This window comes from Bombus fervidus, chromosome 12, assembly GCF_041682495.2.
Source record: "Bombus fervidus isolate BK054 chromosome 12, iyBomFerv1, whole genome shotgun sequence".
Lineage (NCBI taxonomy): Eukaryota > Metazoa > Arthropoda > Insecta > Hymenoptera > Apidae > Bombus > Bombus fervidus.
In genome coordinates, this window is record NC_091528.1 from 7,728,891 (window position 1) to 7,756,046 (window position 27,156).

At 36.4% G+C, this 27,156-nt stretch overlaps 4 protein-coding genes across 6 annotated transcripts; 2 read left to right on the forward strand and 2 right to left on the reverse strand.

Moving 5' to 3' along the window:
* Nucleotides 1-7,980: 7,980 nt before the first annotated feature.
* Nucleotides 7,981-11,547, reverse strand: LOC139992891 (uncharacterized). The gene is made up of 4 exons (XM_074111995.1): nt 11,524-11,547; nt 10,702-10,869; nt 8,870-9,148; nt 7,981-8,187 (listed from the first exon to the last, which is right to left on the reverse strand). The coding sequence occupies exons 2-3, from the start codon at nt 10,859-10,861 to the stop codon at nt 8,883-8,885; spliced, it is 426 nt and encodes a 141-aa protein (XP_073968096.1). The 5' UTR covers nt 10,862-10,869; nt 11,524-11,547; the 3' UTR covers nt 7,981-8,187; nt 8,870-8,882.
* A 7,878-nt stretch (nt 11,548-19,425) lies between these two features.
* Nucleotides 19,426-20,634, forward strand: Prbp (Prenyl-binding protein). 2 transcript variants are annotated; one of them, XM_072013846.1, is made up of 4 exons: nt 19,426-19,567; nt 19,726-19,788; nt 19,873-20,130; nt 20,199-20,634. In XM_072013846.1, the coding sequence occupies exons 1-4, from the start codon at nt 19,527-19,529 to the stop codon at nt 20,278-20,280; spliced, it is 444 nt and encodes a 147-aa protein (XP_071869947.1). In that variant the 5' UTR covers nt 19,426-19,526; the 3' UTR covers nt 20,281-20,634. The 2 variants fall into 2 exon arrangements, with proteins under 2 accessions (XP_071869947.1, XP_071869948.1); XM_072013847.1 differs by having other exon boundaries at nt 19,556-19,640.
* A 379-nt stretch (nt 20,635-21,013) lies between these two features.
* Nucleotides 21,014-23,314, forward strand: LOC139992709 (uncharacterized). The gene is made up of 3 exons (XM_072013840.1): nt 21,014-21,370; nt 21,745-21,947; nt 22,037-23,314. The coding sequence occupies exons 1-3, from the start codon at nt 21,157-21,159 to the stop codon at nt 22,373-22,375; spliced, it is 756 nt and encodes a 251-aa protein (XP_071869941.1). The 5' UTR covers nt 21,014-21,156; the 3' UTR covers nt 22,376-23,314.
* Cul2 (cullin 2) lies at nt 22,787-26,929 on the reverse strand. 2 transcript variants are annotated; one of them, XM_072013820.1, is made up of 8 exons: nt 26,521-26,929; nt 25,714-25,910; nt 25,113-25,611; nt 24,860-25,039; nt 24,568-24,786; nt 24,320-24,490; nt 23,304-24,248; nt 22,787-23,229 (listed from the first exon to the last, which is right to left on the reverse strand). In XM_072013820.1, exons 2-8 carry the CDS (start codon nt 25,815-25,817, stop codon nt 23,098-23,100), a joined length of 2,250 nt encoding a protein of 749 aa, XP_071869921.1. In that variant the 5' UTR covers nt 25,818-25,910; nt 26,521-26,929; the 3' UTR covers nt 22,787-23,097. The 2 variants fall into 2 exon arrangements, with proteins under 2 accessions (XP_071869921.1, XP_071869920.1); XM_072013819.1 differs by having other exon boundaries at nt 25,699-25,910.
* Nucleotides 26,930-27,156: the final 227 nt, after the last annotated feature.

Below are 27,156 nucleotides of genomic sequence, written 5' to 3' on the forward strand. Positions count from 1 at the left end.
TGGCGCCGCTTAAGGGTTTCTTCTCTTAAAGAAGACGTACTTGCGAGAAGAAAGTCTGAGTAAGTGTTAGTCGCGCGGGTGGGAAAGTTTCTCGTTAAATTGACAACGTAAATGAACGACACGCGAGATGTGCTTTCCTCCAGGGCTACTTAAATTTTCTGGCGAGACATGAAACTTCTGTCTAGTAAACTTGTAGACGATTGCTATTTGTATCTTTAAAGTAACCTGTTTGTATATTTTCTAGTTAAAACGTTCTATCCACTATGTTTCGAAACATCCAGGAGAATTAAAATTTGTTATATCGTTGTGTTGTCTTTCTTTCCTTGTCATTCAATTTAAAACATTTCATTGTTGCTTTGTAACAGTCTGTATGACATATCTTTACGTAAAGTATAAAAAACACGGAGAATTTCAATTATTTCAACATACCTTGAAAAATGGAAACCTGCTAGAACATTCTTATTAAAGAGGATACAACAGAAAAAACTTCAAATGTGAAGTCTTTGACGTTTCAATCATGATCTATACAGTGAAACATTTTAACTGGATACTTAACAAACCTACAGACGATAAAACGGCGAAACGTCACTGGTCTTCGTCGAAAGACACTAAACTTGAAGCAAATAGGACTTCTTCCTTTCCACGAACTGATTTCCAAATCGTCTTCTCATTGTCAGCGTTGAAAGCTTTCTTCCTGTTTCGACGGTGATTTTACACGGTTTGCTCGTTCCGTAAAATAGTTAGGAAGTGATTCCGGGCAATTAACTGCGACTATTAATTCTAGAGAAAAAAATAAACGCTAGCCATTGTGCCTCTGAACAGGAGCATGAAGAGAAAACCGCTGCAAGGTCGATTGTCAGCGTTGTTCGATTCGATTACGCCCGCGGGCCACGAGCGAATGTGAAAATCTCGACTGTGAAACGAAGATTCTCGTATAAAAGATTTAGAAGAAATCGATATCTAATCAAATCTAGTGCGAGCAATTGGAAAGTCCAAGTATACAACTTCTCGTTAAATCTCATAAATCTGCAAATAGATCCTTCTCATTTTTTCCTCTATTTTCTACTCGATTGAAATTCGTTGTCGTGACAATGTTACGCGCTACTGCGTTTCCTGATGCTTAAATAATATTCTCGAATCAACATACAATTACTATACTGCAGATATTTATGCAGATTCATATATTTATCAACGCAATTATAGAAACGAAATTTAGATGAAAATTTGTTTCACGCAATTAGAATGAATAATTTATATCTTTACATATTATGTACATCGAAATTTCTCGCAAACGCATAAACATCTACAGGCTAGTGATTATTCTACGAATAATTCTTTTAAAGAGCGGTGAAAGTGGAAGACAAATCTGTGGTCCAAGCAGGAAAGTCGGTGGGGATGTGTTTTCGACAATTCTCTGCCTTCTAGATCACACGTAGCTAGGAGATCAAAAATCACACATCTCTAAGCTTTGCAGCCGAGAAATCTAGTTTTGAGAAAGTTCGTGCCACCATCCACGTTTCCCATTCGTCCGCTTTATACATGCGTGACTTCTATAAAAGACAACGATGAGCCAATTCTAAAGGATAACGACTCTTAATTCTAGCCGAAACAAAGTTGTAGGCGAAGTGGTCAACACTCGCAATCGATATGGAATTTTGCAATTTCATCGTCGAACTAAGAGGCCGTTTATTTGGAGACCGATCGGCTAACGTCATTTTTTCTCGCGTAATATCCTAGTGTAAATGTTTTCTCTCGCGTAACTCTGTCGGAGCGCTCACATCCGTTTTGGTGATACAGCTCCTCAAGGACCGCCACGTTAGTCAAGCTGGAAGTATGCGGAATTCTTGAAATTCGAGCGAATCCAGGAACTCTATAATTACCGTTTAATTAATTCGTTCAATCGTTCACTTTGATTGCGTTCTATTCACGTTACACGGATACAAAAAGTATTTAGTCGGGAAAAAAAACGTCTGAATGTTCATTCGTTCTTCGAATAGACAAGAAAATCATCGTTCCAACATTTCTTAGATCTTAACATATCCATTTTTGTATTTTACCATTGTACTTAGTTCGAACTTGCTCGTGCGTAGTTGCACGCGAAACCACGAACTTTCCTCGTTTTCATTCATCGGAGCGTGAGGCCAGTGTCTCGAGACACTAATTATTCCATCTCTAATAGTCAGAAGACATCCGGACGTACGAAAACAAGTATATTGCGTGACAACGTGTTACGAGGGAGCGTATCGATGAAGAAAGTAAGAGCGTTCCGGGGGACGGAAGTCGTGAATTTAGGTGACGTTGTTCAAAACGAGTAGGCGAAAGCGTCTGTAGATAAAATTCCAAACTGTCGCACCTACGACAATATCACTTCCCGTGGCTTATCCTTCGACGTTCCATTGTCTCTTTTTCTTCGACCGATCAACGCGATCGTAGCAACAGTTTCGCGCACTTTTTCGCCTTTTTCGTTTTCTAGGTTTCCAGGCGACACGACGTGACGTGTAAGTACACGAGTATACATATATCGTCGAGACGAACCGATCTATAATTGGGTCTGTTGTTGAGAATCCAATTGTTCTACGTGCTCTAACTCTCGATGCCGGCTGAAATTCTGGCGGTATATAATTATAAGCGTGAAATTTATCTCGGCCGTGTCACTTTTGCGCCATTGTACTGCGACGTTGAATGGAAAACAGCGGAACAATCGAGCGTTTCTGTGATTCAGCCGTTCCCAGGTTAAGGTTACATTTATATCGTCCATCTGACGCTATACACTCGTATATGCGTAAGAAGGGTAATAGAAATTCTTTTAGGAAACCTAGTTTTCTCCTAGCTTTATATGGCTGGAATACGCGTCGAGTGAATCATGTATCAACGAAGTTACCAGCTGTATCAAGGTTCTTAATCTTTGTGTTTTTGACACTCCTCAGAAAGAAGAGATCTTATGTGTTATCTTGTGTGCAAACTAGTGTAACGATGTTTAACTTGGTCTAACTATACAACGCGGTGATTTAAGATCGAGAGTGTTATTTATCTTGACTGAATTAAATATCTAACAAACAGCTGGTTTTTATTGAACACAGCACGCGTTCACCGACAATGAATTGCAGCAGATCGAAAGAGAAAAAAACTAGGTCGAAGCTGGCAGAAGCAGAAGCAACATTCGCTGGATCATCGTCGCACATTTTATTTATCTAGACGAGCCTGCGGTACACCGCATGCACAGCCGTTAGCGCATAACTTTCTCCGTGAGCTGGAAAGTCTAATATTTCCTTTGCACTCCCTCTAAGTAAACATTCATGGGTAAGTGTATTTAAATCTTTTCCATCAAATAAAGCTTTGATCGTCAGGATCATATAATCGTTTAATGGAATAAACTTAATCGACATGACGTGATGCATCATCGAATGGAAGCTCCAATGATCGAGATGTTCATTTGATTAATTATTTTTATGGCGCGTAAATTCACAGAAACGCCTTTAATAGTAGGCCAGTACCTGTGATATTTATGTTTTATAAATGATGCAGCGAATGTAATGGAATTCCACGTAACATTTTCATCAAAACGCAAATCAGCGAAATTGATTCCGATTTTCCAAGCTATAAATGTCGGTACGATAAGCATTGCCGTCGAATCGTTCTGTAAAATCATGATGATTTACATATTCATGCATCCGGAGGAATAACGAAACATTCATGGGCTTATAATCGGAGCAACAGAACCGGCCTGGACCCGCAGAAAACACAATCTCGACATAATTGCAGTTCGTTAACCGTGTCTATCGCAGAGTACGCGGTAAATGTCGATTTATCGTTTATATAAGCGAAACTTGGTCAGTAATACAGAACGCGTGCTCCTAAATGCGATCATTTACACCGATTCACGTAGGATACGCTGTAAATCTGCAATTAACATCGATGCTTCCACGTAATTGCGAAAAAGAAAATCTCATCAACGCAATCCTACGCCACCTTTTAACGATTTGTTGACAAATTTCTTCGAACGAATGCTAAGTTCCTATTGTGACAAGAATAGTTAATGTTCGAAACGAGGCAAAGAGAAGTTGACAAACTGAAGAAATCCGAAGGGGAAAGTGTTATGGTCATCACGTTTGGGGTGACATCACGATAAGAATGGAATGATGTCACATAGTCGTCAAATATGTCGTTGCAGTAATATTATTTTCAATTTGCATCAACGCATACGGAATTAATTACGACACGATGAATATATCGCTGTCGAAAAAGATATCTGGTAATCGAAAACAAAACCTACTTCTCTTAGAAAGCAATGGCAAAACAACGTTGCATTCTCGGTTTTCATGCAACGCTTGTATAGAAACCTTGGATCGAGGAAAGCGTAATAAATATACACGAAAATTCTTTCGGCCATCGCATCTTTATTACAATAGTCGCATTAATTACATAGAAGTTGCTAATGAAAGCTTCCCGCTGCGTTCTCCGGAATACACCAGACTCTACACCATAATATATGCATAAAATTAGCGTATATAACTACTGTTTATTAATACTGGAAATTATCTACATCCATCTACATCACTCTAATTTATTCCAGTTTCTACTTCATTATGGGAGCAGGCTATTCTATCATGATATATGCTCATATTTTATTATACTTCGTCAGCTAATCTTTTGTCGGGGAAAGGAAGGAACTCCATAATATCTGTGTTTTACGACAATTAGCCACTCAACGAGACAATTATACGCAGAACCTCTCGGTCACGCTGAACGCTATCGCAACGCGTAAAACGACGTTCATTATGTTCTCAGCCCGCTTTCGAGATCAAAGAAGAAACAAAAATAAGGATAATGGGGACTCCCTCTTGCTCGACCCAGAAATTTCAAGAAAATTAAAATGTGGTAATCGCAATCCTATTCCGGCGTAATGTGTGAGTGTCTGTAAAAACGCACGGCCGGCCTCTTACGTGTAAACGAGACTTTACTTTCTCAAGCACGCGACCACCGTCACTCCTCTCTTTTATATATGTATAGTACATACTGCTCCTCTTACTTTCTCCTCTGGATCGGCTCAAAAGTAGGCCTCAAATAGGATTAAGCGATCGTTTAAAGACCTTGCCACTCAATCTGCCCAACCACTGTCTTCTCTTTAATTCTGATTCTCTTACGATCTCTGCCGGACCCTCGTCGATTCTCAGATCTTCCGGGATCATAGCCTTCGTGATATTCTTTTCTCAGAAGTTTCGAAAGATTCGTCGAGCGACTCGTAATTCATTACAAGGATACAAGACAGTGACTAGACTTTGGAAAGAGTTACGCAATCGGCAACTTTGAGTGAAATTTGTAAGAGTGAAATGCGATGGTACACTCCCCGGCACGTTCCCGGCTTGAAGAGAAACTGAACGGTAAATATCTCGCGCTGAAAATTTATAATAAACTTCAAAGCACAAAGTCTACGGATGGAAGCTACCGGTAAAGTGCCAACTACCAAATAAACGATTTAATATCGTCCAGTGACTGGAAATAATTAACAAACGAACATCTAGCTCTCGAATAAGTTCATTATCGTAAAACCTACTGCTCGAACGATTAACAGATCCTATAAACTATCGCTGCATTTTTCAATTATCCTGTAATTTGTATTTCCAAGCCTCCTATTTATTCGGCCATCGTCGATATCCTTTCCTGATTCTCTCAATGTTATACATAATTTATTACAATTTACAGCGACTCGTTTATCGCGAGATCACCATGGTCGTCGATAGTTTCCCTTCATCTTACCTTTCTCGAGGAGCACAGAAGCAAAACTGTGCAATGCTTGAAAGCACAAGAACGATAACCTCCTTGTGTCGAGTATACACGTCGTGTCGTGCATATTATCTACTTTCTAATCGATACGAGGCATTGTCTACCGCGGAGAGTAACTACGGTAGACCGGTCCGGTTCATTCCACGGCTCGCAGCTTGGTCCGTTCGATTACCCTGCTGAACGAGTTCCACGGCCAAGCAGAACTGCATCCTCCCCTCGCGGCCATCGCGAATCCTCCTTACGCATCTTACTTTCATTGCTTTCAAACGGGCTCTCTTCGTTTTCATCGGCGAAAGTGAATGGAACGCGTCGATGTTTCTAATTGGCACATCGGTATTCTACGCTCGAACCTGTCGCGCTCGTAACCGATATCGCGATACAAAACACGCCAGCGTACTTTTTGAAATTCTATCTATCGTTGGTAAACTCATGGATATCGCTAAGAAGGATTTGATAAGACGGGATTTTAAAGGATTTGAAATTGAATCGAGGAAAAGATTGCGGAAAGATGCTGGGATTTAAAGAAAAATGTCATTTAATACCCAGGATTTAGAATCTTGTAACAGTGCAACTATTAAATCCTTCAATATGTTACATGGTTTCAGATCTTTTCGTTTTTCTGTCTAATAAGTCGTGTGCAGATACTTTTCATGAGATCATACCTAAGTACTAAAGTTCCTCCGAGTTGAATTTAAAACAATAAAAATTGTTACTATAGGAGTTTTATCAAATTAAAATAGAGAACTTAATAGAAGAAAATGAAGTATGAAAAGCGAGGGATCGCTAATGAATTATCTATGATTATTGATTTTCATGAAGTATGCGAAAACAAATAATCTTATGAAAAAAGATATCAAGAGATCAAAGTCCGGGATGGTTTTGTGATATCTTTATTATAATATTAAAAAGGTTACTTTTTAACGGTAAGTATCCATTTGACACCAGACTTTTATTTATTTGTCCAAACTATGCAATGCTATTTCGTTTACAATTCAAATATTCCGTTTTAATTATCGATAATTCTCGTGTTAAAGCGGAGACGAAAAAAGTTTCTCGCCAAACTTATTCGAAAGTTTAGAACGACGCGGCCATCGAAAAAATCCGTAAAAATGGCGCAAACGATCGTGTCTTCCATTTCCCCAGGTAGTTTCATTATCGTGAACGAATCGCATTGATCTATACCGAATCGTTGGAACACGACCACTTGACCGAGAAATAAAACGGTAGTGTTATCGCCACTACGATATTTTGACCACCTACACGTATTGCTTGGGAAAAAAATAAAAGATAGAGGACAAATAAAATAATCGAATCTGGATTCGCCATTTGATTACGGTGGAGACTTGTTGCGCACTTCGATATCGAATACTAAGCGGTAAACCCGAACGTAAAGAGGAAACGAAACGAAAACGATTGAAACTCGATATTTTATGGAAGTGGAGAGAAAAAGGGATGAAATTAAAGAAGAAGACAGGAAAAATCTATTAACGTGAATCTTATCTGCTAAACTTCTGCGTTGACGTTAAACAATCGCAAAGTAATGATAAATAAGGGGATAATGACGAGATAGCTATGGAAAGGACGCAGTGCGTTAGTAGAATATAAAAAGAAAAAGGAATTCCTTCCAGGGATTTCCCGTAGGCGGACTGATTAAATACAGACCATTACTACTGAGGAGCCGGCAAAACTTCTAAAACGTTTATTCCTCGGAAGCAATTATTTTATACAATTTGGCAAATCTGTAAGATAATTTACGGAATGTGATGGTAATAAATAGACTGCGGATTTTTTATGCAAATTCATATTTTTATCAGTGCAACTGAAAGAATGGGATTTAAGCATAAATTTGTTTCACACTCACACCCACAAGTGCATAAATATACAAAATGTAATAGTAAAAGACAAAAACTGGAAAAATTTTGTGTGTTAAAAAATTGAAAACTATCAATGGTTTAACGGGAACCGAAAATACATATATATATATAAGAATCTAGATTTTAGATGAAATGAAAAAGTAAATAAAGATTTAAACGACATTCAGGCAATATTCGACTCCTATGCGTTTCTGAATACATAATGCTAGTCAAAATCGATAAAAAACGGAAAAAGAATTGTTACAAAAGCAGCAGAGTGAATGAGGGAAAATGGAGAACGATAAAAAGGAATGGGTCGGTTTACAAAGAAAACGCCAGATCCTACGATGCGTAAACTGAAGCTTATATTTCGTTTTTCTGCGCATTCCACCGATTTTCACGAGATTTTTACATACTTTTAAATCGATTAAAAACAACGAATCATTACGGAGGACTTGTTTAGAAGATTGAAACACACACGTTCTCTGTAACTCTTCTTCTCTCAGTTTGTATCGTTTACACAAAAGAGCCAACGAGTCCTCGCAGATGTCTGCAAAGCATAGTTCAATAATATTAGCATTGCAATAGTTGTTCATTAGAAAAGAAAAGAATTAGGTGTCTCGCTTTGAAACAGGATTATTTCTGTGCAATAGAAACTCCTCTGTAACAGCTCGAACAAAGAAAACGCTTCACGAGAAAATTCTTTGACAATTCTGCAGCAAAAATACTCTATTGTTTCTTTAAAATTAGACAATCTGACATTTTCAAATGCTTTAGTTTGTCGATTCTTTCAAACGTGTTATTTTATAAACATGTTAAAATTATAAAGAGTTAACTTGTCTCGACTCAAAGAATATTAAAATTTAAAATTTCTTTTTTGCCACTGGGCATTAGTCAAACCTCGCAAGGAATATCATGTCAAACTCGTGAACGATTTCAACAAAATTCATAGGCTTTTCAAGCTCAGGATTATTTTATGTTACAAGAAAATTTGTAATATGATAAAAAGCATAGCATATTATCCTGGAAATTGTGGGTGATTTCAATGCTGGGACACACGTTATATCTTATTAATAATTGAAAAGTTGTCTCTGCTCCCTTTTACTACTTATCCGTCGTTTTGCATAATTTATGCATTCTGAATTTTTCATTCATTTAAAAATTCATTCATCTGTCCAGCTGGAACCTTTCACGAAAAAAAAAAAAAGAAAAAAACAAGAAAGATATCTTACCGACGAAACAATTTTAAGGGAGAAGATCGAGATCGTTCCGGTTGCTGGCGTCGTTCTCTCGATCGAGATTAACTTGATCCATAAAGTTGAGAATGGCGCTAAATCGATTCACCGATGAAACTGTCCGGTAATCCGGAGGGGAGAGTTTCCCGTACCGGCTACCCCAAAAGAATCGATCTATCCTTGGCACCTCCACCTCAACCAACTTTGGCAACGATTTGCTCACCTTCTGCATGTTTTCACTGCGCCCATATCTGCCTCCCGACACGAAGAACGAGTCTGCAATTGAGACGCTAAGTTAAAGTAAAACTATTTATGTCGGAAGGATGTTTAAGCAATTTATCTTGTAATTGGAAAAATTCAATTGCAAACGATTTTTGAAAGCAAATTATTTAACTCGATATTCGTGACGTGATAAATAACGAAATGCATCACGTATATTGACAACTCTCGACGACTATAGTCTTTTATAGTTGTTCAACCAATACTAATATCCTTACGCAGTATCATTCTCCCTCGAATAATTTTATCAGAAAATTATTCAAATGATTTTTGATAATGAAATGATTGATTATTTTCTCATTCTTTTATTACTATATTAAAGACTAACGATGTCTCATGATTTACAGCAAGTTTGATTATTCTATCCAAAGTTCAGGACTGAATTTTAAAATGTAGCTAGGTGACTCAGATGACTCTATTCTGCTATATACGTAATAGCGAAAGATCATTAAGAATAATCATCCGGCAATGAATTTCTTATTAATAGACATTTTAATCGTATCTGAATCTTCACGAATGAACAGCAAATAATATTAACTGTGTTAATAATAATGTCGCAAATTGTTCTCAACATTTCAGATGGAAGCAACGAATCGTCATTATCTAAGTTTAACAATTGCTCGACATTTCCAGTTTCGTTCGTCACAAAATTTCCAATATATTGTAATTTTCATTATTTAATAAGCTATCCTTTGCTTCTATCACGCAGATACCCATAACTAATTACTGTGATGAATCGAAGCTCAAAGAGCGTTTCTTGTTCTTGCGAAAACAATTATAAGTATGTACACGGAAAGACGCGTATTTCCTTTGTAGATTCTTCATTGCACGAAGAACAAGTGAAAATAATGATGAAGCAGATACGAAAAAATGAGAACGACGATGGAGAAGAAAAGAGTACACATATGCAAGGAAAAATTTCCGTAATTGGAAATACGAGAAAAAGAATAAGAGAGGTATACGATAGTTAATTATAACGCATCGACTGTAACAAAAGAAAATTCACAGTTACGGAGCATTCTATTCTCATTGAATTCGATAAATGTGCCTTGTTCAGTACGAAAAGATCAAGTGACTAGAAACTAGAAACGCTCTAATTGGAGATAACCACCAATCGTTGGCCCACAAAACGACCACGACGCTTCTGATTAGAACATTGCGCATGAAACGAGTCGCGTAGACTGAAAATACGGACGACTGGAAAATTAAAGGTAAGATTTCACGTTTTAACGAGAGCAAAGGAAATATCGCAGAAACTTAGATAGAGTGCAACAGTTAATCAAGATGTATTTGTATTAATAGAGAGAAAATTCGTTTGTTTGAATATTTCTCAGTTAATGTAGTTTATGTAGTTATATCGTTATGCAGTTACGTACTTATAATTATATAGTATAATTATCAATTATCATTATAACTTAGAAACGGTTTTTAACAGTAGTTTGAGTTTTGAACAGTGGAAAAGAAATGGTTCATGCTTTATAAAGAAAATGGATCTATGAAATCTTGAAGGTTTGTCAGTCAAGGTAATTTTATATATATTTATATCTCACCTGTACGCGGTTCCTGCCTTTTGCCATACCGGCCCTGAATGTAAAATTTCTGTTGAGATGCGACCAGAGTTAAAACCATACACGCAATCCACAAACACATCACGATTTCTATGGTTCCAAAGCACGGTACCAATTGCGTCTTCCCACGCCGCGAAAGCATTTTCTTGCCTGTAAAAATTACGTCCAGATATTTTCATCATCCGCGTGATTAACCCTTCTTTTCTATTTTTATTTCTACCGTTAGATTACCTTGTTCGAACGCAAAATATTCTACGATTATTTAAAAGTAGACGACCGGAATATTATTTTTATACTATATTATTCCTCACGCGTATATTATAAAAATCGTAAAATATTTTCAATTACGTGTGTATTCTGGAAATTAATTTTTTCAAACGTGACACCAACGAATATTCCTCGAGTGATCGATTTTTAACAATTAACATCACGTAGAGATAATCGTGACCGATATTAATATACTCCCCTTATATGAATCTGTTTCGATCCTCAAATTCACAAATAAAGAAAAAAGATATTCTGTTTCTTCTTCTCACGATCAACTCTTCGACTTTTTTCCCAACTATCCTCTCGTTCTCTACCGTAACGAGCAACTTCACCAGAAAAATTCTTCAAACTATTCGGACGATGTAAATTCTTTCGATCGACGTTCAGTCGTATGCTTGGAACGGAAGTCGAGGAACGCAAGACGCGAACACGATCGCCGCTGATCGAGAGCGAAAAAAAGACGCTTCAGACACGTTGCAGAGAGGAAAAAGTTTCAGAACGCGGATGAAGCAACACGTAAAAGCAACTGCGATGTACCATGATCCGTGAAACGCTTTATATAGTCGCTCCCAACCACCCACGAAGTGTTCAGACACCCCTAACGGCGACCAATGGCGCAACAGCTCGCCGTGCCCTCTCCTCGCTGACTCTCGATGATTTTTCTTCTATTTCTCTACTACCTGCAACAAATTGGACACGCAATGGCGGGATACTGACGCCAAACGCATCGGAACACTCCTACGTATTTCAAATTCGTCATGAATTTTTTATTTCATACGTGGCTAGTTGACTTATGGGATCTTTTCGTAGAGTACAGGCGTTTGATGTCTTATAGCATTTACGTACTAATTAATTAGGATGAAATATATTCACTTTCGTATCGTTTAGTTAATACTTTCGTACGACAACGAAAAAGTTGATACTATGGAACATAGAAACCAATAAAAAATGCCGTTACGTTCTTTGAATTATGTTTCCATCGTATTTTTCTATCGTTAACGAGTTTCCTCAGTTCGAAGAAGAAATAAAGTAATAGCTATCGGTACGCGCGATTTTTCGCCTCAATTATTTGTTCGATAGCAGCGCGAAGTGAAATTTTAACACTCCAACAGCGAGCAACGTGGAAATTGTGTTATACATTGCACATACTGTGTTAATTGGAAGCTATTTGGAAGTTAACAAACAAAAATATTTTCTTCTTTTCCGCTTATTTTTATTCCTTTATGTAGCGCGTCAAAAGACTTCTAACGATATATCTATACAAGATGTAAATTTGTCCGTGATTCTGTACACAAAAATATGAAAATCACCCGCAGCTGGAGGTTAAACTTGCTGCGTTCTTTTATCCTATTTTTTTATTTTTTATCTTTTATTTATTTTTATTTTATTATTTTATTTTAATCTTTTATTTTTTATTTTTCATTCTATTAAGATGAAAAATCCGCAATAGCTTCAATTAACATAATTTTTGCTTGCTTAAATTCCACATATTTTGTATTTTAATTTTCTGTATTTTAAGATATGATATATAGGATACGAATTGGAATTAAATATTCGGAAATGAAGAAATTCAACTCTAATCTCACGTAACCAAGCAATACCAATTAAAGTTAAGTTATTCTCGACTTAATTGTATTTATATTTATACTACATTTTTTTGTCGTTGACAAACTTCAAGAATCGACAAAATCTAATTTTTCATGTTCGTAGAAACTTCGACAAGAACGTGCAGAATATTCTCCCGTTTCCAAGAGAGTTTCATTTATTCTTTTAAGGATGTCATTTTTTTGTTTTTTTTTTTTTTTTTAATATATTACAACAGTACTCCGTTTATACGAACCTGCCCGGGAACAAGTCGGTTCATATAACCAGGTCGTTCGTGTAACAGGAGTCCACCTATTTCTCTCCACTATCTATGATTTTTTGTTCACTTAGTAGAAGTTCATGTTCATACAAGAGAATTCCACGAAACATTTGCTTTTAAATACATAATAACGTTGCAAACTTGTATCGCGTAACTCGTACCCTTACTGCTTACAACCTCGTACAAATCGTACAAGTTAACTCTCGACGGTAGTTCATCTAATAATAGGCTAAATAATAGTTAAAAGTCCGTTAATCAGGCAATAGTAAAATTTCGTTCATATAAGTAGAGTACATAAAAATGCGGAGTTGCATTGTATAAAGTAGCCACGTAACAGTATCAGTTACTTCAACACCCTTTAAACCACACTCAGGTGGAAAATGCACCGCTACTCGGCGTTCATCAGCCTGTTTTGTTGAATTGTTAAAGAAGCTCGGCAATTATTGCAATATCCATAGCGCACACTTATTCACCGAAACAGTGATCTTTCAAACTAACGTTGAAACACCTCGCTTATTCCCTTTAATAACGAAATCCCAATTTATTTTTGCCAGAGCTGCCAAAACTGAATCGCGTATACTACGAACTAAATAATTACCAATCCTGTTGAAAGGAAAAAAAGTGATAGCAGTGTTATCATGGACGGAACTGAAAAATTGGAACGCTCCGTTACTGTCGACAAGCGAATAATTATTACGTTATCTAAAGCAATGTAATTGTTGTACAACGTATAAATCATCTATGTAAATTGTACATGTATTTGATAAGAAAAATTCACATTTCACTAAACAATGCTGTTCGAATGCAATTCGAAGAGCAGCATGAGCTGCTTATAATAGAAAGTGTTAAAGGCCAATTAATTCGCTTATTCTCTTCTCTTCTATTTTTAATAAGAATACTGCAAAGGACAAAGGATCTTCTCCAACTGGATCTTCCCGGTTGTCCAGAGTCCCGATCGAGAATTTGCCAACTGCGGCGCTCGTAAAGACGGCCAACACATAAAACGAATGGCGAGGAGGAAATCTTCTATGTTCCGGCTGAGCACGCGTGCTCTTCATTCGCTGACTGTCGTCAATACGATCTTGATGGCCCGGAAACCAACTGGTCGATGGACATTCCTCGTTTTAAAGAACGTGTAGGCTGGCCATTTACGACCGAAACTAGACGCATCGATAACCGATTGATTTTTACAAGACTCGAACCCGCATGCTTCGCGCTTTTACCTCGAATAAAAAAATATTTTATCTCTCGGAGAATAACTATCATTCTAACGTGCATTAAAAGAGGATATTTTGCTGATAAAGTTTGTATGTCCGGTGCTATCTGTACATCTTTGTTGTATTGAAATATTTAAAAGATCATAAAAGAAAGAGGGATACAAACGTAAGGGAAATGACCTGGTGCATATATATTGGTATAGTAATATTTAATAGAAAAATCTTGTTTCATTAAAATTCCCTTAACACGTTGACTGCCATGACACCCGTATTCGGGTGACAGCAAAGTTCCCGCTAGGGCCGCGTCACCCGTATTCGGGTGGTGCTTGTTTGACTACTTGCGAAGGATCGTCGTACGTATTTGAAAAAATATTTCAGAGGAAATAATAAAACTACTGAATTGTTATAAAACTAATACGAAAATGGTTTATCAAAAAAAATTATTTAGAATGTAAAACTTTAAAGTATTCTATACATAGCTGAGGTTGGTCGAGACAGTTTGAACAATAAGTTGTTGTTTTCTTCAAATTCTCTCGTGTCTTTATTCGGTCCATTCGACGTCTTTTATTTGCATAACATAGTTTGCATGCGCGTCTAATGCTTCTTCCGGAATCATTTTTCCGAACGGCGATATTATGCTGACTCCGTCAAAGACAAAGATTTATTGTGTTTTCAGATAACCCTAATAATTTTGCAGCTAATAATTCTCTAAATATTCTAATATTTATGTCCTTCCTTGTTGCAATTTTGTAAACCGTCAAAGCGTTTACAACAGAAATTCCCAAAAGGAGTTGAACGTCAAGTTTTCTGTATCATTTGATACCTTTACTAATTGTCGTGGCTTAAGAAACCTTGAATTATATATTGTTCCTTCTCGCACGTAGTTCTTCTCGTAGTTATGATATTTGGAAAGAAAGTCTTCGCACTCTTCGCGTCATCTTAACCGCGGAAATTTTCTTCGACAATTTTTCACCTTAGAATCTCCGTACAAGTTACCGGTTGGAAATTTGCATCGATAGTTGCAGGTGGAAGAACTCGATCCGCGTAAGATATATAGAGATCTAGAGATATATATGTCGGAGATGAAAGGACATCAAAGCCTTTCTTTTAGAAATTTTGGGATAGTCCCCAATACTTTAGTCCAGACTTTTTATTATAGCTGTACTTAAATAATAAAACTGAGAAATAGTTGTATATGATTTAATCCGAGTATGGGTGCCCGAGATTAATGACAGTGGGCTTGGACTCGAAGTGACATAACGAGTCGCTGAACGTAGCCACGGTCACGGGAGGGACGTGTACCTAACTAACAGAGGTATGGAGTAATTAAATAGCTCTCCTTAAAAACAAAGATTGACCCGAGAGGTGCAGAGAGGTACGGAGAGGAGTATATAAGGGCAATTTCGCTTGGACTGAGAAGGCGGTCAGTTAAGTTCTACTTGTACCGTGGACAGGTACGTTGAGACACACCCGAATCGTGGATCAGTAAGTTGAGTTCGACTTAGACTATGGCAGAAATCGCATTCGTCGCGCCATTGACCGTGGATTCGTTATCGAACCTAAATTCATTGTCATCGACATCTCGATCATCTGGTCGCTGCTATTATTTGTTAAACTCTGTAATAGTTACATTTGTATCAGTAAAATATCATCTACAGTACGTAACAACGATGGCCAATTCACGCGAAGATTCATTATACGCCCCCAACCGCAACGATAACTGTTGAAGTTATTAGATGCATGTGAATACAAGGGAACGCGTGGATAAATTGTAAGATAAAAAATATATATTTTTAAATATCGAAGCGTAAATACAAGTCGGAATATAATATGAGCTGATCCAGATCCGCACGCTAGCAGTGTTACCCTATGACTGAAAACCCTGAAGCCAATGTCGCCTATCTACTGTTTATGGTTTCGACGCGGTCTTTTGTCTATACGCTGTCGATGGCTTCAGTGCTTGAAAAACCCAACGACCGGATGTAGAGTTTTCTTAGAAGTGATGATCACTTCAACAATAACCCGACATATGTATATGTCGGAAATGAATGGACGCCGGAGCCTTTCTTTCGGAATATTTGGGAAAATCCCCAATACTTTTTATTATAGTCGTACTTAAACAATAAAACTGAGAAATAGCTGTTTACGAGTTAAGGCAATTATGATTATCCGAGGTTTATGACAGTGGACTTGGGCTCGAAGTGACATAACGGGTCACTGAACGTAGCCACGGTCACGGGAGGGACGTGTACCTGACACAGGTATAAAGTAATTAAATAATTCTGCTTAAAAACAGGGATTGACCTGAGGTGTAATCCGATAAGCTCGACTAGCCCAGTGAACACGTACATAGAGTTCCTAATGGAAATCGTCATCCCGTTAACCGTGTATTAGTTTTCGAACCGAAATTCATCGTCATAGACATCTCGATCATCGATATCACTTGTTAACTTTTGTAATACATTCCCATAAACAAACATCATCCGGTATAAGACAACTATGGACAACTAGCAGCAAGACTCATTACACGCCCCGTTTTCCAAAGATGATCCGACATATATATAGGGTTTTTTTATTTTTTTTTTTTAATTATTTATTTGAATTTTACAATTTGTCCAGAAGGATATTTGGTAAAATATTATATCTTAGTGAATAAAAAAATAAAAATAAAAATATAGCACGTGGGTGGCTACCCCCAGCAGGGTACCATCGTCGTGTTTCCTAGGTTATATCCTTTGTGAAATATATAGGGTGTATTAAAAATTCGTAGTCGTGCTGGCAGCTTGCCAGCTTAACAGTTGGAACGGTAAAGCGAACGAGAAGAGCAGCATCTCGTATCACTGTGCCAGCATCAAAGGTGAATTAAGGAAAAGCCAGGTTGACGAATTAGAAAATTTCCACGAGAGGACAGTTTCCTTCGATTTCTACTTTGATTAACGCCGATCTACCAAAACTATTGCCGACACAACGACCAGATTTCTATTCTCGCCAACTTGTATCTCCGCCATACGAATTGAATTACAGTAGAAATACAATGCAGCAGAAACTGGCCACGACACTTGCTGCGTCGCTTCTCCTCGAATTTCAATTTTTACACGAATTCGGAGTGAGACTACTTGCAAAGGATTGCCAGGAACGTTTTAAGAGGAAAAGCGGTTATCACGCCACGATGGTTAAATCCAGGACAATGCATTATTTTTTATGGAAATTCTACGTGTGAGCGACTGGTATATAGGAGGTTTGATCGCGAGGTTTAATGGACGAGATTTCCGTCGAATATATTTAAAATAATAATTTAGTATACAAACTATATTCTAGAATTGCTAATGGATACTTGATAAAATGCTCGCTGGATACTCGTAGAACGACTCGTATAGTATCTCGTATAATGACTCGTATAATGACTCCAACAATAACTCGAATTATAAATGATCGACAACTGACTGTAACTCATTTCCTTGCGATCGCGTCCGCTTATGGTATTTATACTGGTCGGGGCAGAGTCGGAAAATTAGAATTCGTCTTTGTTCCACGGTGGATATCGTTTTGCTCGCAGTTTATTTATTCTTACGTTACGCGTATCCTAACGATCTTGAGACACCGAGGCAAGACAACAACATTATTCGAATTGTACTCTGACTCGTGTGCCGCTGCATATAGAAATTTGCGACACAATGCGATTTCTCTGTGGAAAATCGAACAATTTGTCGTTAAATTTTAGGTCGAGGAAGAAGATCGTTCGCCTATCGCCAAAGTAAAATTCTGCGAAAAATATGAAAATTAATTGAAACGTTAAGGACACGCGTATCCGATATTTTTCATGAATTTTCTCATGGAATGAGATAATTATGTCACTGTTTGATTATGTAAGGTTACTCGGCTGCAGGCTTAACAGCTTGCGATAATTTTTTTTTTCTTTTTTTTTTTTTTCTTCTACAAACTCGATGTACCTGTTTGGGAAAACACAGAACGGAATTTATTATTCAGCCTGTACAGGTAACTGTAAGGCCTGTGTCTACGCATTTTAATTTTACTTTCCACTTTATTCCGTTTGAAATTGTCAAACCATTATTCTTCTCGATTTATCTTGCTTGCTTTCGTGAAAAATAGTATTAAAAGGGGCTGTGAAAAATTATAGTGAGAGGGATTGCTTATGAAAGGAGTGAGATTAAGAATGGATAGTCGAGGAGCTTGTGTATTATTTAAAAACAGATTGTTAATGACTGGACCGAGACAAACAACGTGGCGTTGTAAAACAAGCCCTTGAAGAGAAGGAAAAATGAAAGGCCTTATGAAATACAAATGAATATGGTAACAACGTGCTGTTAATGAATCCTCTTGTTACAAAGCTTCCGATCGTGAAATCTTAAACGAACAATTCGATACGTGGCAGGCTCGTGAACAAAATAACGTTAAACGTGCCACAAATCGTCGAATCGTTTAGAGGAATAATTGCGGCGCTAATTACGCGATTACGCAATTAATTCCCTATCTATTTTACTGTAATTGCGTATTTTATTTAAAAATACAAGTAAGATACAAGAATTAATTAACGGAAATCGAATAACTAACGAATGGTTCGTAGATTAAACAGGCATTACTCTATGATCGATGGATAGGTCATCTAATCATTGCATTAACAATGCAATTGTTATTGTTATTAATATTTCATTATCCGTGACAAAACGTTTATTGAAGCATTTCAATGGTGTAGAATGTCAGACGAATGTATTGTGCTTAGTTTGAGAATGCTCTAATATGAACTTAGGAAAACACAGTTCTACTTCATTAACGATACGAGTGCGGTCAGAACATTTGCACAGAAAAAATTCAATCCTTTCGTATTGCATCTCTAAACTCAAGCGATACAACGGACGCAAGTCGGTGCTTCAATTAGAACGATATCAACTTTTGAGTATGAAAATTTAAGTCCGAACATTATCACCACATAACGGTGAAAAGGAGAGAAAATTTTCACTATAACTCCTAGTCGCACAATAGTGCGATCTTTGTTTGTCACACGACATTATTACTGTCCTTGTCCAACAGTAGTGCTCTCCTTGTCTGTCACACACGATACATGTCTGTCCTTGTTGCACAATTGCACGATAATTCTCTTCGACCAAGCATGTGCTGCCATCTACCATAAACACTCCAAGTTTCAGTTCTTCCTTTCTTCCACAGATGGCAAAACATGGCTTGTCCAACATAAGTTTAAGGACACAGAGCCCAATTTTTGTTTTGGGATATACCACGTTCTACCATCTATGAGGTGGTAAAGGAACTGAAACTTGGAGCGTTTACCGATAGATGGCACAACGTGGCATGTCCGAAGGCAAAAATTGGCTACTTTCTACTTATAAATCAACAGTACAAAAAAGAGTCGTTAACGCCTGGATGGTCGTGATTCATTTACATAGTCACGAAATAAGAGTATTTCGCTTTGATTGTAATTAATTATGCCTTCTCGAGGCGAAGATATACTTAAAGGCTTTCAAGTGTATCCTTTTTCTCGTGTAACATAATTATATACCTGTTGCAAACGAATCGCATGTAAACGTGACAATTTATAGGTTAAAGTCAATTATGATAAAATTACCTATTTTATGATATTAATTTGAACACAGTATTACGTTCCTTAACTGTTATTTCCTACAGAAATTGGATGAATTTACGAGATGCTGATAATGGCAAAATATTATGGCAAGGCAACGAAGATTTGTAAGTAGATCATAACCTATACGATTTCTGATAACGTTACAATGATAAGATCTTCGTATTAACAATAGAATTAATTGTATAAAGGTCTGTACCTGAGATCGAACATGAAGCAAGAGTACCTAAAAGAATTCTGAAGTGTCGTGCAATATCACGAGAAATTAATTTTAGTTCCGCAGAACCGATGGAAAGGTTTAGGTTAGAACAGAAAGTGTTGTTTAAAGGTAGATGCTTGGAGGAATGGTTCTTTGAATTTGGATTTGTTATACCTAACAGTACTAATACGTGGCAAAGTTTAATTCAAGCTGCTCCAGAAAGTCAAATGATGCCTGCTAATATCTTAAAGTAAGTATAATGTTATTGTTATAATTTCCTAATTCATTTATAATTGATCCTTTCTTATCCATATTCAGTGGGAATGTTGTGATAGAGACAAAATTTTTCGACGATGATTTATTGGTCTCTACCAGTAAGGTTCGCCTTTTTTATGTCTAAATGTTCTATTCTACTTTAACGATATGACGTGGGTCCAACTAATGTGTTTCAACGTGCACACATGAGATGGAATACTGAAGATGATAATAATCTTAAACAAAGTTCATATTGAACATTTTACTTCATGCACCTACTGTGATATGCACCGTGCTAAATATATTTTCTCACATTTTCATGAGTAAAACAAATGGCACTATATTTCAGTTTTATATAAGCAAAAAAAGTATTACTATAGTAATACTTGAGATGTGCACTTTTGAGGCACAATACACCTTTATTTAAGTATAAATAAATGTAGCAGATTTTGTACATATTGTAATACACTACACTGTTCTAATAAAAACATATATAAAAGCTTTGTGTCTTCAATAGTACATTCTAATCTTCTCCTCTTATTCCTTTCCATAAAATAAGAATCGTAACTAAATATTTCGTAAACGTAAAACGCTTTCAAAATAATCTCTTATGATTAATACCGAAAGATCGATGATAATATACGATCGTGCGAATATCAATCTCTCACAAAATAGTTAATGATCACATGGGGAAAACTAGATATACCGTTTTTCTAGTGTACATTCATGCTATTGATTCGTGGTGTATAAGCAATACATTTTTGAGGCTTCACTACCCCTCTTGAGGGAGTTCATGTTGAATATACTCTGTCCCCTACCCTATCTACGTCGTACAGGTGTAAGGAAAAAAAGGAGGAAAAGAGAAAAGAAATAGCAGAGTTGCGGAGTCGCTGTGGTACCCACACGAACTTCTCAACCTGGTAGTGATTCAATTACCATTAAGTCTATCTTTCATTCGGTGTAACGTCTGTCTCGTCTATTCTGTGTTTGATTAATTAAACAACGGAAGCTAAGTATTGCAATGGATTTAAAGGAAGAAGACGAAAGTGCAAACGAAAATAGTAGGCAACTGTTTTTGGTGGGTGCACCGCGTGATCCTCTAGTATCCACTGGAGCGATCGTCGCTTCCGCTGGAGCACCAGACGAGATCAACCCCGGAGGAGATCTACAGTCGACTGCTCTGGCTGGTCTGATAGGCGCTCAATCTTCCTCAGTTTGCTTTCCTACAAAATTCTGTAAGTGCACCCTGCCACCCCAGACCTGATTTAATTAACTGCCACTCTCTACCTGTCGACTCGTAAGTTGGGGCAGTCCTCAATTAAATTATTGCTAAATGCATTAAGCGAATCGGCAGCCCTTGTTTTAAATAGAGTTAGTGGTAATCAGTTTAACAGTTATGAATCATTTTACGCCATTCAACATGATTAAGTGCAATGAGGAAGCAGCGTGTGAATCTCCGAATCAATTCATTAATTTTCGTAATGTTTTGCACCGACTGTACTTCGGTTGAAGATGAAACGATTACATTAAATCCGCGATATTACACGCTTAATTTCACACAAAGTTTATCAAGTATAATAATGTTGAGAAAAACGATAAACTTTTGTAGCGTATGACTTTTCACCAAGTCCGGGAAGCGAGGATAGACAATCAACTGGAGTTGGAAAAAGGAAACAGCGGAGATACCGCACCACATTTACAAACTTTCAATTAGAAGAATTAGAAAGAGCGTTTCAGAAGACACATTATCCTGATGTATTTTTTAGAGAAGAGCTTGCTCTACGTATCCAATTGACAGAAGCAAGGGTACAGGTATATAATAGCCATGTATTTTATTGCTTCAGAAAATGCAATTGATGATAATTATTAATCAGATTCAACAATTTGCTTATGCCATATAGGTATGGTTTCAAAACAGAAGAGCAAAGTGGCGAAAACAAGAAAAACAATGTAAAGTAACCACTCACTTGACCTCACATATGCCACCTTCTGAATGTCAAGAAGTACAACAACAGCAGCAACAGCAGCAACAATCAGATCATTTGTTACTGGAACCACCATTGGGTAGCCCACCACCTATATATCTTGGCATGGAATGGGCAGGGTTTTCACCATATAGTAACACAGCCACTACATCACCTCTTGTGGTTAATAGTATGAATAAGCCATTAGAATCAGAGGCAGATGACAATCCTTTGCTAGATCCAGAACTGTTACAACTAAAAACTCCACGTTCCTAATAGTACCAATCCAAATCTATGCTGTAGTGGAACTGATTAATAACATTCCTTATATTATGTAACATTTTTAAAGAGCAAAGTGTCTGAAGCAATCAATTCTTTGCAATGTCACTTAAATCTTACCATGTATCGTGCAATATATGGCCATCAAAAGTGTCATGTACATTACTACCAGTTTTAACTGGTATGTTATAATTTCAAAATAAGGGACCAGAGATTTATTATAAGAAACGATATAAAAATTAAAATTCAAATATGCTTGGAATATTGTTACATAATTTTGTAAAAATATATAGATTTATTCTTCATATGGATTCAATGAATCTCAAAACGAGTAGTAATAATTGTACGTTATATCAAAATCAAAAATTAAATTTTTATTCTTGGGAAACCAATGAAATTGTTCCAGCATAAAATAGTAATCATCTTTATTCCGTGCACATATATTATAAGTCATTGAATAAACTAAGTTATTAATCAATTGGTTTAGGAGCAAGAAAGCAATTCAGGATGCTTTTTTTGATCTTTCAAATCTTAGATTTAGTTTGGGCATTATCATTCGAAAAAGTATCGTTCATTTCTATAAATATGTATCCGATCAGATAAAATTTAGAACAAAGAATCGTTTTACTAAAACATTAGTGAAAATTATTGTATTATGAACGATCACAAAGCACCCTGAATGAAATAAATTAATGATTGTGTCAAGTGGTACAATAAAATCATGCGACGTACGAATACTCATCTGCATTATTTGGCGTACGTTCGATATATTGCTTATCTATAAGAGCTTCAATACATTTTTTGATCATGCTGATTGATGGTGCAAATGTAACCTTAGATTGACTTAGTACCTGGAATCGTATTAGTACGTTCAGTTACATCGTGTTTAGATAACTCCCATGTATCATGTCAAAATAAAACTCACCTCTTGCACGAGTTGATTGTGTCTCAAAACCTTACGACTTTTCATAATACGAACTATAGCTGCTTGCAGGTACAATTTTCTGTCATCGTCGACGCTACGATGTGTAGTTTCGACATCGTGACACTCATTTGGTACATCCCGTTGCAATGTACCAGTTATACGGAATTTCGTTCTTTTATTATAATAATCGAAATTGAGCGTCAAAGTCGTATCTTCTTCTAATTCTCCTTCCGTTGATTTTTTCAAAATTTTACAATCAACTAAACTGGTCGCATGTTTAACTAATTGATCATGTGATAAGTGTAATGATGCAGCGGCTTCTCTGCATTGTATCGAATCACAGTGCTCGAAAAGAAGCAGCAGTGCCATTTGGTACGTTTGTACAGTTACCAAATAAGGTTTCTTTAAATAATTGAACTTGAGTTCACCTTGACAAAGATGATGTAACCAAGTGAGTTTTCGCCCGTTAAATTGCGCATGATAAAAAGTTTCGAATGCCTGTATAGACTTTTCTAATTGTTGAGGAATATCGAATGGCCCTGAAGATGGTGGTAAACCCAATGGCCAAGCTCCTGCTTGTAACACATATACTACAAAACCGATGCCTAATTGATTTTCTCTATCTCCTTCTCGTAAGCTCGTTGTAAACTTAGCATTTAAGTCTGCTGAAACTGACATATCGGTGAACATTCGATGTAATTTATTCGTGAATTCATAACCGCAAGCTTGTTTTAAACGATCAATCATTGATTCTTCAGCATCCATCGATTGCGACTGTTGGTGTATTAATCTCTTCGCTAACATTCGTGCGTAAAACTTCTGAAAAACATCCTTATCATCAATGTATTTGAACACGGTAATACAATGTGCTAGTTTTTCTTCAACTTCTCCCTCCGATGCCGCCTTCGCAGATTTTTTTAACAGAGAATCGCAATATTTAGCGAACTAAATTGAAATATTACAAATTAAAAAAATTAAACAAATTGCGTTGAAATACCACTACTTAAAGTACTTACTAGTTCAGGTGCTCTAGCTGGTTGCCGTGGAGCAGGCCTATGATTCACAACAACCGAACATGCTTTATCGAGAGCAGTTACGAAAGCTTGATCGCTTCTGAACACATCTTTAATCAATTCCGAATATTTACGATGCACATCCAACATGATTTCCACGAATTGCGTGTGTATCTACATTATGCAGTTATCGCATAATAAAACAATTTCATAGAAAATAAAATTACATTTAGTATTGTCATATTTCTTACATTTTCTCCTTGTAAAGAGCTAATTGCTTGTAATCCTTGCTGAGTAATGTGTTCAGTAAATTTTTGTACAAGTGCCGTCAGACCTGAAGGTAATGGCCTTAACAATGGATACAAAAGGCTCAAATCTCTTTTACGTTCGTACTCTATCATCCTTTTTCCTTCCCAATGAAACCACGCTACATGCGTGGCTATCATTTTTCCTTCACAACATTGTCTCACCTACAATATATTACTGTTAAACGATCGATCGCTTTAATTTAACGTACATTATATTTAATATATAAAAATATACTTTAGGCACAGAGCTTGCATGAAGAAACTTATGGGCACGAAGTTCCTCCTGGATGAGTCTCCATGTCACTCTTTCCATGTAATGGGTTACATCCGATTGTTGAAGCAATTCGACTGCTTCTCTCATATAAAATTCCCCACTAGCCTCAAGAAAAGGTGTTTCAAAAATTTCTTGGTACATCTAAAGCAAGACACATTATGTAAAAAGTTTTGCAAGAAGAAGGAAAACTAAATAGCATAATAGAAATCCTTACATCTAATTGTCCCTTCATTTTATATTCCTCAACCCGAACAAAACTCTGTATCACACCACAAATAACTTCTGTACTTGCTGTGGGAGATGTACCAACTCTATCCGCATGAATGTTTTCTAATAATAGAGAGACAAGCTGTTTTCTTAACGGCATAATCATTCTTGTTTTCCAAATATCTAAACCTAACTCTCCTATTTCCATTTGTTCTTGGCAATCAACAACCGTAGCGGAAGACATGCCATAAATCAGTTCTGCCTCCGAAAGTTTCTGTTTTTTAATATGTTGTTGATTCAAATATAAGTACAAGCAATGCAAGTAATTAATGCCCTGTGAATATTCTGTCCAGGCTTGATGATATGCCTGCAGTAAACTAGATTCACCTTGGGCACGAACTTTTCCTAATAATTGGAAGACATGATTGTCTAGAAATCTTTTTGTTTCACAATACAATTGATCAGCAAATGGTTCTGGATATGCCACACATAATGAATACACATCACTGAAACAAAATATACAAAACATATATACAATGTCAAAATATATAACTACTTTATTTTGAAAATAACCAGAAGATATCATAAAGTACCTGAATCTATCATACCATGTTGTACGTGGAACATAAGATAATGTTATTACACACTTTACAGTCTCTTGTAATGCTTCCCATGTTTGAGTAAAGTCAACTCGTTTAGGCTTTAGTGACATTCTTTTATACAATCAACAAAATAACAAAGACTTATAACACCAAATAGTTAATATATATATAAATTCTATAATATAATTATCAAATCTCTAAACCTACAAAAAAATGATATATTGATTATAATCTCTTAAGTAATAACAGAAAAAAGATAAGAAGAAATTTGCACTAATTAAATATATGTTAAAAGTCACGGAATTAAAGAATATTAAAGCCAAACACTTAAAATATATTCCAAGAATAATCTTTTAACTATATACAAAGACTGAAACTACAAGGCTTAGTCCAAGTGTTTTGTATATCAGTGGTTTAAAAATAACATAAAAGTAAAATACATCGCAAGTGCATTTTTATTTCATGGTCGTCTGAAATTTTTTCATTCAATCGTATTTGACGCAACGCATACGACCAGCAAATTATTTCTTGTAACACTTTTCTAGAAGTAGATCGAGTTAATCAGCACTCAAAATAGCGCCTGTACATTTGTATCAAAAGATATGAACCGTTCGTAAATTATCGTCAAATGCGGACTAAGAACGATCATTTTGTGTTGCAACTGTATCGTATTAGATCTTATTATGGTTAAATTCAAATGATATATTTAATTGATCGTCGAACTATAACGAACTATAAAATGCACGTGTAAATGCGTGTTGCAAATTACAGCTGACTGGTTGTATCCAGATGGTTTTGATCAAAACCACTAACCAAAAACTTGTAGGAAGAGTGATTTGTATTCTTCGGAATACAATTGCCAATTGATATTAACTCCTATCAAGATAAATTCTATGAAAATTCTTCTTTGCGTTAATTCGAAAATCATTCCCAGTTGCAAAATTCATGGCATTTACAATGACTCGTCTTGATCGAACACATTTTCTCTCTCTTTCTCTTTCTCTTTCGCCCTCGTTCGTTTTCCACCTCTGGTTTTAACTCTGGCTATCACTTTTATAAAACGTTTATTTAAAAAAGGACTTTGAACCCACAAAAAATATAAACTTTCTTCTTTACAATAGACAACGAATCAGATGCGAAACATTAAACTACTTCGAATTTCTCAATAACATTGCAAAGCCATGTTTTCCCCTTTTATCATGACTTTCTGAGATCTTGGAGGGGATGATGGAATATACTATCTAGAGGTTCTACTCTCAATCTCAATAAAAGAATACATCATATTGTTCTTGTGTAAATAAAAAATTTATGCAATATATTGCACTTTATTTACTTGATCATTATTCCTGTTATAAAACATCTCCTAAGCATGTTTAATATACCTCGATGCAATCCAAAAATTATGTAAAAAATTGTTGGATTTTAGAGAATCAAAAACTCAAGATGATA

Bases quoted from the DNA above. Each gene is read 5' to 3' on its own strand.
- LOC139992891 (XM_074111995.1), bottom strand. From the start codon at position 10,861: ATGCTTTCGCGGCGTGGGAAGACGCAATTGGTACCGTGCTTTGGAACC. The intron at 9,149-10,701 runs GTGAGATATAAA...TCTCAATTGCAG, and splicing joins AAGGCAGGAACCGCGTACAG to ACTCGTTCTTCGTGTCGGGA.
- Prbp (XM_072013846.1), top strand. From the start codon at position 19,527: ATGCCTTCTCGAGGCGAAGATATACTTAAAGGCTTTCAAGT. The intron at 19,568-19,725 runs GTATCCTTTTTC...TATTTCCTACAG, and splicing joins ATACTTAAAGGCTTTCAAGT to AAATTGGATGAATTTACGAG. The intron at 19,789-19,872 runs GTAAGTAGATCA...AATTGTATAAAG, and splicing joins TGGCAAGGCAACGAAGATTT to GTCTGTACCTGAGATCGAAC.
- LOC139992709 (XM_072013840.1), top strand. From the start codon at position 21,157: ATGGATTTAAAGGAAGAAGACGAAAGTGCAAACGAAAATAGTAGGCAA. The intron at 21,371-21,744 runs GTAAGTGCACCC...AAACTTTTGTAG, and splicing joins TTGCTTTCCTACAAAATTCT to CGTATGACTTTTCACCAAGT. The intron at 21,948-22,036 runs GTATATAATAGC...TATGCCATATAG, and splicing joins TGACAGAAGCAAGGGTACAG to GTATGGTTTCAAAACAGAAG.
- Cul2 (XM_072013819.1), bottom strand. From the start codon at position 25,817: ATGTCACTAAAGCCTAAACGAGTTGACTTTACTCAAACATGGGAAGCA. The intron at 24,491-24,567 runs GTAAGAAATATG...TGCATAATGTAG, and splicing joins GCTCTTTACAAGGAGAAAAT to ATACACACGCAATTCGTGGA. The intron at 24,249-24,319 runs GTAAGTACTTTA...ATTTCAATTTAG, and splicing joins CAGCTAGAGCACCTGAACTA to TTCGCTAAATATTGCGATTC.